The sequence below is a fragment of the Thalassophryne amazonica genome, chromosome 8 (assembly GCF_902500255.1).
Source record: "Thalassophryne amazonica chromosome 8, fThaAma1.1, whole genome shotgun sequence".
In the NCBI taxonomy this organism is placed as follows: domain Eukaryota; kingdom Metazoa; phylum Chordata; class Actinopteri; order Batrachoidiformes; family Batrachoididae; genus Thalassophryne; species Thalassophryne amazonica.
In genome coordinates, this window is record NC_047110.1 from 30,562,240 (window position 1) to 30,575,239 (window position 13,000).

The window sequence follows — 13,000 nt, forward strand, 5'->3', positions numbered from 1 at the left end:
TCTAAATGCTTCCTATATAGTCTGGATTCTGGTTGAAGGTATTCTGGACCATTCTTCTTTCTTTGCACAGATCATGTGCAGTTTACAACAACTCTCCTTAAACTTTGCGGGTTTTGGGCTTTGCGGTCGCAGGATGCGGGACTTCTCTGTGTTCCCAGGGTGAAGAAGAAGTCAGCAGGTCAAAGAGCCTTTTCGTATCGTGCACCCACCCTGTGGAACAGTCTTCCTGCGACCGTGAGGCAGTCTGAGTCTGTGGACATTTTTAAGTCAAGACTCAAAACCTATTTTTATTCTCTTTCTTATGGATAGTTTTTATTTTTATTTGTTTTATTCTTTTACTTCTGTTTTTATTTATGTATTTGAAATTTTTTATTCATTTTTAATTATTTATTCAATTTTATGTTGACTTGTTTAATGTAAGAGACGGCTTGAGACGGCTTTTGCTGTGATTTGGCGCATTATAAGCTAATTAAATTAAATTAAATTTACTCAGTGCCATGCAAGATTGTGTGCCAGTGCGGTAATCAAAGTTGTGCAAGTGTCAAGGCACCTTTAGTATTATTGTAAACTGTCACATACCAGTCGGACAGGGCGCACAGTGGTTACCAAAACTCGCTTTTGTTGAAATAACCAATAACAGACTACAGACTTGGTCTTTGGCCGTATAAGGTGCAGGTCTTTCTTGTTGTGGATGATATGAACAGGAAAGCGTGCGGACATGAACGCAAAGGGTTTGTGATTCAGTGCATTTGGGTGCAAAAATTACAGCTGCAGCAGGTGGAAGACAGAGTCTTGAAAGTCTCCAAAAGTACTTCAATGAGAAATACTCAAAATAGAACTTAAATAAGTTATTTATTTTGGATATAAATACACAAATTAACTAAATTTGAAAAAAGTGAATATAGAGTACTGGGCAAAAGTTTTCAGCACCCAAGAATTTTGGAGGGGGGACACATTTGTAAGTTTTTCTTTCATTTTCAAGAGAAAATTTAATTTGATCATTCATTCATCTTCAACCGCTTTTCCGGGTTCAGGTCGCGGGGGTAACAGCTCCAGCAGGGAACCTCAGACTTCCCTTTCCCGGGCCACATTGACCACCTCTAACTGGAAGATCCCGAAGCGTTCCCAGGCCAGTGTGAAGATATAATATTTCCACCAGTCCTGGGTCTTCCCCGGGGTCTCTTCCCAGATGGACATGCCTAGAACACCTCCCTAGGAAGGCGCTCAGGAGGCATCCTTACCAGATGTCCGAACCACCTCAGCTGGCTCCTTTCAATGCGAAGGAGCAGCGACTCTACTCCGAGCTCCCCACAGATGACCGAACTTCTCACCCTATCTCTAAGGGAGACACCAGCCACCCTCCTGAGGAAACCCATTTTGGCGCTTGTACCCGCGATCCAATTCTTTCGGTCATAACCCAACTCTCATGACCATAGGTGAGAGTAGGAATGAAGATTGACCAGTAAATTGAGAGCTTCACCTTTTGGCTCAGTTCCCTTTTCGTCACAGCAGTACGGTAGAGCGAATGCAATACCGCCCCTGCTGCGCCGATTCTCTGGCCAATCTCATGCCTTATTGTTGCCTCACTCGTGAACAAGACCCCGAGGTACTTGAACTCCTTCACTTGGGGCAAGGCCATATTCCCTACCCGGAGTAGGCAATCCATCGGTTTCCTGCTGAGAACCATGGCCTCAGATTTAGAGGTGCTGATCCTCATCCCAGCCGCTTCACACTCGGCTGTGAACCGATCCAGTGAGTGTTGGAGGTCACCAACACTTTAATTTGATCACTGTTATTAAAAAAGTAATGACTTAGTAATGAGATTAAGAAAATGATATTTTTTTGAAAATATCATTTTCAAAAAAAATTAGATTTCTTTGAAGGGGTACCACCCAGTACATAACAGAAAGAAAGTTGTTGAACACTGAATAATAAAATGACTGATAAAAATGATTAAATAAACCTGATTCTTATAAATTGTAGCAGACCTCATAAAAAAAACTTATCACCTGAAACAAATGATGCATGCACATTTAAACTGCTCACTACGCACATGATACACAGAGATGGTTTTTCTTGTTTTTAAGCAGTTATAGCCACATGAAAAATAGGTCCGCGTAAGGACGTGTGTGTGTGTGTGTGTGTGTGTGTGCGCCAGAGGACAAAGCAGGAAGAGAGTGAATGCTTGTAGAAGACAGAACGCCAGCGAGCAGCAGAAACTTACAGCTTAACCAGCAGAGAGCAGATGAGAGGCTGAAGGACGGACAGTCTGTCAGAAAAGACGATAGAATGCAGAAAGTCAGCAAAAAAAAAAAGAAAAGAAAAGAAGGAAAGGACACAATCACTAAAGTCAGACTGCACAGTGTTGAAGTATTTTATAAAGAAGGGCCATAAGTGACGAAAAAGCCCTTTCTGCCTGTCCCACCATCAATAAATCTAATTCCACCTTCCTCCAGATGAAGTCCTTTTATAGTTCAGGCTGTGCTTTGTATCATTACCTTGCTACATGACTCAGTTCCATCAGATTATTTTGGATGCATTTCTCGGTTAACTGACAGTAAAAATGTTCCCACAGACTGCTCATTTCTGCTGCTGCTACCACCAAGAGCTCCATCAGATCCTTTCTTCCTCACCAGCCCATAAAACATTGTTCTAGAACTGCTGTGGCTCATCTCTGGACTTCCTTGTATATTCTTACTGCAGATGAGTGATTTGCACACTGCGATAAAGCCAACATAATTCTGCTCACAAGGTCTTCTTTGAATGCTGAAACTGTCATCCTGTCCTGTGGAGGTCACTGGTGATGTCACTGACAGGACACACAAGACTCACACAGGCTACCTGTCAGTCACATCACCCAGTACTTTTCTTTGTTTCAAAGTAGGATGGTCTGAGCCATGAGGGATTGTTGTTTTACTAATATAACAGGAATAATAAGAAACCTAAACAAATCTTTGTCATCTGATTGTTGGATTGCCATTTCACGTGACATTCATTATGTGTCACACGGTGTGAGTGAGGTCAACTCAGCTGGTGCTTTGTTGAACAAAGTCTTTAAATTCATGCAAATATATTCACAACTGCACTCAAACATTCGTAATTTGTATCGTAAAAGCTAAAATTCTAACCTGTCTTCTCACATTAATTTTCTGATCACAAACCCAAATCTGTTAAGTTCTTCCCAAAACTTTCGTGTTTGTAAAATTCAATTTTACAAGCAAATCTTTAAAATTATAACGATACTCACCTGTTTCCCCACCCGGGGATTCCTACAGCCTGGATTATGAAGATCACCACTTGGCAGCAAAACACAAAGAAGAAGAAGAAGAAACTAAAGGAGCTGTCGGTCCTAAAAACAGAAAAAAAAACAACAACAAAAAAAAAAACAGAAAAAATAAATATATATCTATAACAGCCAAGTGGCCTCTGTGTGGTGTGAGTGGTATAGAGGAGGGTTTTACTGAAAAGAAGAACTGAAACGTCAGCTACAATTTGCCAGAAGGTACATCTGAGATGCAAGAAGGTACATTTAATATTTTGGTGAAAGAAAATCCTCCTCTGTACCACTTCATCATGAAGCTGTATAACTGGGGATACAAAATGCAAAACATGCACTGTGCACAATTTCTCCAATCACAGCCTCAGAAGCCTATAACTTCTTCTGGGTTGTCTGGGTGTCTTTCCTTAAACTTCTCCTTCTTGCACAGTCACTCAGTTTTTGAGAACTGTCTACTCTACACAGATTTACCATACAGTGCCATACTGTTTGTATTTCTTCATAACTGATGTAAATAAAGTTCAAGACATATTCAGTGACTTGGAAATGTTCATGTATCCATCCCCTGACTTGTCTGAAAAAACTGGCAATTAAACTGATTATTTACAGGTATTATACCAAAGGGGCTGATTACTTATGCAACCCATCACCTTGGCTTTGATATTTTCTATTAATTTATATCAAGTTGTAGAGATTTACTTTCAAATTTGAGTCTAAGAAAGATCATTTTAGAAATTTTTATATTGAGACGCCTGGATTGACTTTTTGTATTTGAAATGCCATAAACAAATTAAAATACGTGAAATATCAAGGTGCTGAATACTTTTGCAAACCACTGTCATAGCCAAGTAGCCTCTGCGTGTGTATGGCTTCAATCACAGAGGAACTGACATTTGCCGTTTGTATGCTTATGTATTTTGGGTCAATGAAGAATGCCGCGAAAACGGAAAGTTGATAAGACTAATATTTTTAGATAAATTAGCAATATTACCTAACAATAATGAACAATGGACATTGTGCTGCAATGCACCATGAGAGTTCAGGTTTTTGAGGTTTTAAATGTTATTGTGGTTCATGTTAGTTTAACAGTGTTGTTAGTATTATCAATTTATTGTGTTTTTGTAGTTCAATTAGTTTAGTCAGTTTAGTTAAGTGTCATGTTACCCTTACCATGAGTGAGTAAAGTATCATGTTTCCATTACCATGAGTGAGAACTGTACTGCATTTGATCTCTTCTGCCACCACCTCTGTTTGTGGGTGTGCAAGATTAAAACACCTGCTTGTGGCAGTATGCAAAAAAGGCAAGAAGCTCTGTGCGTATGCATGCATGCATGCAACTTCGATCACTGTGGTGAGCTGACATTTTAGGTTTATGTATTTTGGGCCAAAGATGAACGCCACCAAAACAGAACGTTGATAGGACTAATATTTTTTTTAAGAAACTACAGATATTAGCTAACATGGATGTTGATAATTACATTCTGGACTCTCCCCCATTCCAACAGGGGCCATATATCATCTATATAGTAAAAGTGTGCGTGTGTGATTTTCTTTACTAAATTCAATGTAAATTCATAATATAATTGGAAATACATTAAAAATACATGGATGATACAAGAAAGTGAAAACACTTATTTTCATTGTGGTCCATTTAAAAATCAAATGACAAAACAAAAGTAATAATAAAACAAACTAATAATAATAATGAAGTTAATAGTGTGTATATGATAACAAGAATCTAAACAAATTAGAAATACATTAAGACAGTAAATTAAGATTTTTAAAAAATTACATAATCAACAGGAAATTAAAAGGTTGAGTTCTTCTAAAAACTGTTGAGGTCTGAGGTTCTAAAAACATTCTGGACTCACACACCATTCCAACTCATTATAGAAACATTGCATAATTTATTACCACCCTTGAAAAATGTCAGCTACCTTTTCATAAACACTACCCAATCTAGAGCTCATGGATCCCCACAGGCAACACGCTACTGACTTAATATTTTAATTTAATTATTTGTTGTTAATTTAATTAATTATTAAGCCAGTTAAATAGCAAAACTAACATGAACAAAATGTTCCTGAAGCTGTCTAAAAGCTGACTATGGTTCGTGGACACCCCTCCTCTCCAGTCTATATGACACTGGTATGCATCACAATTGGCTCACACTATTAACAATATACTGGTACCTACAATTTTAATATCACTGCAGACTCAGAGATAACACAAACAACTGTTAGAGAAACATGAACAATGAGAAATTATGACAAAAACTGTGTCTGAATCAACAACATGGACAATGTGGAAATAAAAAGAAATTATTAACAAAAAACAAAACAGAACAAAAAGGAAGATGATCATACTTGACTGGGTGTAAATAATGCCTGCAGAAAAAATAAGAATATGCAGTATGTTACAGTTATAGAGTATATTGAGAAACGTGAGATACATGAACACACCTGAGTGTATGTGTGCGGAAAACCTATAACTACATACACAGTATGTATGATTGGTATGCAATATTGTGAGTCATGAATGAGTGCGTGGCATTGCATCTGTACCACATACAGTAGTGTTCAGAATAATAGTAGTGCTATGTGACTAAAAAGATTAATCTAGGTTTGAGTATATTTCTTATTGTTACATGGAAAACAAGGTACCAGAAGAATTAGTAGATTCTCACAAATCCAACAAGATCAAGCATTCATGATATGCACACTCTTAAGGCTATGAAATTGGGCTATTAGCAAAAAAAAAAGTAGAAAGGGGGGGTGTTCACAATAATAGTAGCATCTGCTGTTGACGCTACAAACTCAAAACTATTATGTTCAAACTGAATTTTTAGCAATCCTGTGAATCACTAAACTAGTATTTAGTTGTATAACCAGTTTTTCATGATTTCTTCACATCTGGGAGGCATTCATTTTGTTGGTTTGGAACCAAGATTTTGCTCGTTTACTAATGTGCTTGGGGTCATTGTCTTGTTGAAACACCCATTTCAAGGGCATGTCCTCTTCAGCATAAGGCAACATGACCTCTTCAAGTATTCTGACATATCCAAACTGATCCATGATACCTGGTATGCGATATATAGGTCCAACACCATAGTAGGAGAAACATGCCCATATCATGATGTTTGCACCACCATGCTTCACTGTCTTCACTGTGAACTGTGGCTTGAATTCAGAGTTTGGGGGTGGTCTCACAAACTGTCTGCGGCCCTTGGACCCAAAAAGAATTAGTCCACAAAATATTCCTCCATTTCTCTTTAGACCAGTTGATGTGTTCTTTGGCAAATTGTAACCTCTTCTGCACGTCTTTTATTTAACAGAGGGACTTTGCGGGGGATTCTTGCAAATAAATTAGCTTCACACAGGCGTCTTCTAACTGTCACAGCACTTACAGGTAACTCCAGACTGTCTTTGATCATCCTGGAGCTCATCAATGGGTGAGCCTTTGCCATCCTGGTTATTCTTCTATCCATTTTGATGGTTGTTTTCCATTTTCTTCCATACCTCTGTTTTTTTTTCCATTTTAAAGCATTGGAGATCATTGTAGGTGAACAGCCTATAATTTCAAGGATTCAAAGGAGTTTATTGTCATATGCACATACACTCAACAAAAATATAAACACAACACTTTTGGTTTTGCTCCCATTTTGTATGAGATGAACTCAAAGATCTAAAACTTTTTCCACATACACAATATCACCATTTCCCTCAAATATTGTTCACAAACCAGTCTAAATCTGTGATAGTGAGCACTTTTCCTTTGCTGAGATAATCCATCCCACCTCACAGGTGTGCCATATCAAGATGCTGATTAGACACCATGATTAGTGCACAGGTGTGCCTTAGACTGCCCACAATAAAAGGCCACTCTGAAAGGTGCAGTTTTATCACACAGCACAATGCCACAGATGTTGCAAGATTTGAGGGAGCGTGCAATTGGCATGCTGACAGCAGGAATGTCAACCAGAGCTGTTGCTCGTGTATTGAATGTTCATTTCTCTACCATAAGACATCTCCAAAGGCGTTTCAGAGAATTTAGCAGTACATCCAACCAGCCTCACAACCGCAGACCACGTGTAATCATACCAGCCCAGGACCTCCACATCCAGCATGTTCACCTCCAAGATCGTCTGAGACCAGCCACTCGGACAGCTGCTGAAACAATCGGTTTGCATAACCAAAGAATTTCTGCACAAACTGTCAGAAATCGGGGTCTCGACCTGACTCCAGTTCGTCGTCGTAACCGACTTGAGTGGGCTGGGGTTTGGCATGTTGGAGAGGTGTTCTCTTCACGGATGAATCCCGGTTCACACTGTTCAGGGCAGATGGCAGACAGCGTGTGTGGCGTCGTGTGGGTGAGCGGTTTTCTGATGTCAATGTTGTGGATCGAGTGGCCCATGGTGGCGGTGGGGTTATGGTATGGGTAGGCGTCTGTTATGGACGAAGAACACAGGTGCATTTTATTGATGGCATTTTGAATGCACAGAGATACCGTGACGAGATCCTGAGGCCCATTGTTGTGCCATACATCCAAGAACATCACCTCATGTTGCAGCAGGATAATGCACGGCCCCATGTTGCAAGAATCTGTACACAATTCTTGGAAGCTAAAAATGTCCCAGTTCTTGCATGGCCGGCATACTCACCGGACATGTCACCCATTGAGCATGTTCGGGATGCTCTGGACCGGCGTATACGACAGCGTGTACCAGTTCCTGCCAATAACCAGCAACTTCGCACAGCCATTGAAGAGGAGTGGACCAACATTCCACAGGCCACAATTGACAACCTGATCAACTCTATGCGAAGGAGATGTGTTGCACTGCATGAGGCAAATGGTGGTCACACCAGATACTGACTGGTATCCCCCCCCCCCAATAAAACAAAACTGCACCTTTCAGAGTGGCCTTTTATTGTGGACAGTCTAAGGCACACCTGTGCACTAATCATGGTGTCTAATCAGCATCTTGATATGGCACACCTGTGAGGTGGGATGGATTATCTCAGCAAAGGAGAAGTGCTCACTATCACAGATTTAGACTGGTTTGTGAACAATATTTGAGGGAAATGGTGATATTGTGTATGTGGAAAAAGTTTTAGATCTTTGAGTTCATCTCATACAAAATGGGAGCAAAACCAAAAGTGTTGCATTTATATTTTTGTTGAGTGTAGGAACATGTTCCCTGCACAATGAAATGTGTTTACTGCATTTAACCCATCCTAATTGCCAGTTAGGAGCAGAGGTCGCCTTTACGGCGCCCGGGGATTTATTTATTACACCTATTAAATTTATTGCACCTGCATATAAGTTTTCCCCTCTCCAATCAACTTTTTAATCAAACTACACTATTCTTCTGAACAATGTCTTGAACATCCTATTTTCCTCAGGCTTTCAAAGAGAAAAGCATGTTCAACAGGTGCTGGCTTCATCCTTAAATAGGGGACACCTGATTCACACCTGTTTGTTCCACAAAACTGACGAACTCACTGACTGAATGCCACACTACTATTATTGTGAACACCCCCTTTTCTACTTTTTTTTTTTTTACTAATAGCCCAATTTCATAGCCTTAAGAGTGTGTATATCATGAATGCTTGGTCTTGTTGGATTTGTGAGAATCTACTGGTACCTTGTTTTCCATGTAACAATAAGAAATATACTCAAAACCTGGATTAATCTTTTTAGTCACATAGCACTACTATTATTCTGAACACTACTGTAGCTCCAAAACAGCAGCTGTGGCCCCACAGTCAAGGCAGCAAAAGACAGAGTAGCTCCATCCAAGTGGGGAGAGACATACACGTGGATATGATCTACCAGGAGGTGAGAAGTGACCACAGGGACGACACAGCAGTAGCTCGAGAGGAAACATCCAATTATTCTGCAGGTGGTCGCAAGGCAGCCCTGCAACTATATAGGACACAACCCCCCACCACAACACAAACAAGGCTCAAGAACCAACAGGAATGTGCCACTGGCCGACCTGGGATGGTCTACTCAGGTGCACACGAGGGTCAAGATCCCCAATTAGGAGCCAATGTATATGTGTGTATGTGTGCGTGCAGGGGGTCCATCCAGCTGCTGGCACCGAGCATGCACTGACTGCAGACACATGCGAGGTGACCTACTACCCAGAGGTGGACATGGACAGCCCTGCAGCACAACAACACCCCCAACCAATCCCAGGCCACGTGTCTTGGTGGTTTTCCTCACAAGTCTCCTTCCTGCATGGTCACTCGATTGTTGAGAATGACCTCCTCCAGACAGATTTACCATAAAGTCTGTACTTCTTAAAAAAAAAAAAATTTGATGAAAATGAAGTCCCAGACATATTTACGGACTTGAAAATGTATTGTGTACCAATCCCTTTACATGTCTTAAGAAAACTGGCTGTAAGACTGATGATTTAGGTGTGTTGTACTTTGTGTGAACGCTTATGCACACCATTGTTTTGACTTTTATATTTTTTTATTTTATTGATGTCACGTTGTAGAGATTAGTTTTCACTGCGAGTTTAAAAGGCATAATTTCAAGAAATTTTAACATTAAGAAAATAAACTAACATCATTGTCATTATTATTATTGCTATTATTGGTTATATTTGATGTCATTACAAAATTCGAACTTGTAAAACCTGAAGGGAACAGAAACCATTTGGCAGCACTGTATGTGTACCATTGTTGGAGTTATAATGATCTCTTTTGTTGTACAGGTTGATTTTGTTTTAGAACAGAGACTCTCCCCTTAGCTACATACTGGGCATACAACACAATGCTCTGCTTTTCCTCAAATGAAAAACAACAAATATTATTCTCTTACCTGTAGTTATCTGCAGTTTAAGCAAGGTGTACTGATGTACGACAGTGTTAACATTTTTAAGGAACTTATTATTGTGACAGCCCAGTTTGTGGGCATTAGTGGCGAAAATGCAAACTGAAAATTTATTATCTGCATGACCTGGGGCCTCATGTACAAAGACTTGCGTGAATTTCCTACTGAAACATAGCACACGGCAAAAACCAGAATCTGGCGTAAGCACAAAAACATTCAGATGTACCAAAGTGTGCATATGCATGGATTCAAGCACATTCCGTTTGTACATCCCACTGAACATGGAACTGAGTGCATGTGTAGACATACCATGCTCCTCCCTTTCCACACCCCTATTTAAATATGCAAATTCATGTAAATAGACCATTGGAGCTGGCAATTTCCCCTCCATGAGATCGGTCAACATGAACACAGAAGAAATTATACCAGGTGTGAGCTACAGATGACTGGAAATGACGTGGAGTCACACGGGGATAGCTTATTTGGTACCCTTTTAAGTGGAATAAAATGGCTGTGCATGTGAGGCCATAAACGCTGTTCCATTCATAACTTTACACACATTTATTGACAACTACTGAACACAGGGAGACAATCAGGAGCCTGTTAAGAGGTGCTGCAGCTCTAGTTTCACCATCAAGAAAAAGAAAACATATTAATAATAACTAAACACATATTTGAATCCGCACATGCCCAAATGTGCCTGCAATGGTTTTCGTTTGGAACAACTACACGAAAATCTACCCACGCAGCCATCCATTGTGCACCATGCCAGCCTCTAGCTAAGAAGTCTCAAACTCGTTCCAGAAAGGGCCGAGAGGGTGCAGGCTTTCTTTGCAACCATCCACTCCACCAGGTGATTTCACTGATTAACATCACTCTGAGAAGCTGTAATCAGCTAATCAGTGAAATCACCTGGTGGAGTGGATGGTTGCAAATAAAGTCTGCACCTTCTCGACTCTTTCTGGAGCGAGTCTAAGCCCTCTGTATCGAGTCTGTTCCCAACCCAACCTAATGCATTTGTGCATCACATATGATGTGAACAGTGATGGAATGAAAATGTTCCCTATAAACAAAAACAAATTCATCATGTGATGGCGCCTTCATAGCAATATGTGTGGAGTCAATAGCTCCAATTATATTAGGGAACCCGGCTCTCACTGCAAATTGTGCTTTAATGTTGGAATGTGATGTACCTGAATGACATTTGGATGACTGTGTTCCACACAGCTGTCATGGCTCAGCTCATGATTGATTGGCACACTCATAACCGTTCGGCCAGCTCCCGCTGGAATGACCCTGTTCTCAGGAAGCCCAGCATGGTCAGCACAGACAACACCTGGCTCCTGGCCATATTGTGCTCTGGGCCGGCCGCAACTACTCCAGTAGCAGCAGCCTTGGTTATCGGAACTGGCTTATGATGGCCAATTATGGTCATTTGCAAGTAAATCCACGCATTCCCCGAATACACTCTCACCTCAGACTGCACCATTTACAAGGTCCTCTAAAAACACTAACGCAGCCATTGTTAAATGACATTTCGTGAACAATAATTGTAGAAATGTGTGTACATTAGCCGTGATTTTTGCATGGTGCACCGCACATTTCCCCGGTCATTTCACTTCTGTACAGCTGGACGTTAGCGTGGAGACGGACGGACGGATGGAGTGCACATGAGGCCCCTGGACACCTGTACAGATAACACAGGGATTGTCAACATCAAGACAACTTTGATGAAAGGAGACTCACCTGAATGCCCTGTAGACGGGTCGGTACCAGCAGATGAAGGAGCAGGGAGCGAATAGGATGAACCAGAGGATGGAGAGACCAAAATCCACACCATTGTTTGCACTAGTGGTGAAGTAAGCCAAACATGCCAACACGTTGAGGAACAGAGTCACACAGTGGACTGAAAGACAAAGTGGAGGGACATGAGGCATTGACAATTACTGATGACATTATCAGCAACTTTAGCATTATTTAAACAAACAGCAGAATGACCACAGATACCACTTTAAACTCTACCCTTCACATTTCTTGCAACAGGCATCGATCATTTTATAGAAACAACGGTAAAGATATTACATAAGAAGGCATATCATGGTTTCAGTCCAGTTTGATTTTTGACAGAGGATTGATGGTTTGACACATTTTTAACAAAGATGAATTGTGGAGAAATGGGAAATGCACACAAAAAACCCTGTCTTTATTATCATCATTCTTCCTATTTAAATTGAACAGTCACTTCTTGCAGATTTTAGTGGATGTGTAGCCACAGGCTGTCTGATAAACCAAGGGTCACAGATTTACATATCCCCATTATCTCTTCTGTGTGTCAAAATTCCCTTCAGCAGGACACTGGAAGGCTAAAGTAGTGCAGGTACAGAGGGCTGCACTTTGCCCATCAGCTCCTGGCTTCAGATTAAATGAGATCCAAACTCTTTTGGATAAAAGAGTTTGTCAAGTGGATAAATGTAAAACCCTAATCACAGAATCTGTCAGATAAAAATCTTTAATAGCACAATCTTTACAGGTATTTATCAACATACAATAAAGACTATCATGATGTCAGGGACTGGGGGGGGGGCTATCCCATCTGCGTCAGGGGTGAGTTACTGCACCAAGTGGAAGAGTTGGGGCTGCATCTGATGTTCTGCAGACCCTGTACCAGACACTGTGGTGAAAAAAAAGCCAAGCCAGAAGGAGAAACTGAATTTACATATCCTTACCTATGGTCATGATCTTTGGGTAATGACCAAAACAACAACGTCACAAATACAAGCAGCGAAAATGAGATGCCTCTGTGAGGTATCTGAGCTTACACTCTGGGAAAGGGTGAGAAGTTTAAATATCTGGGAGGGACTCAGAGTGGAGCAGCTG

The 13,000-nt window shown here is 40.7% G+C and overlaps 1 protein-coding gene across 1 annotated transcript in view; it reads right to left on the bottom strand.

Annotated features, from left to right (window-relative positions):
• The window catches only part of scamp2 (secretory carrier membrane protein 2), a 58,512-nt gene that overhangs the window by 8,098 nt on the left and 37,414 nt on the right, over nucleotides 1–13,000 (bottom strand). The window contains exons 6-7 of the mRNA XM_034175932.1: nucleotides 11,870–12,029; nucleotides 3,248–3,349 (exon numbers count right to left, since the gene is read on the bottom strand). Coding sequence (XP_034031823.1) covers nucleotides 3,248–3,349; nucleotides 11,870–12,029 — 262 coding nt within the window. The remainder of the gene's footprint in view (nucleotides 1–3,247; nucleotides 3,350–11,869; nucleotides 12,030–13,000) is intronic.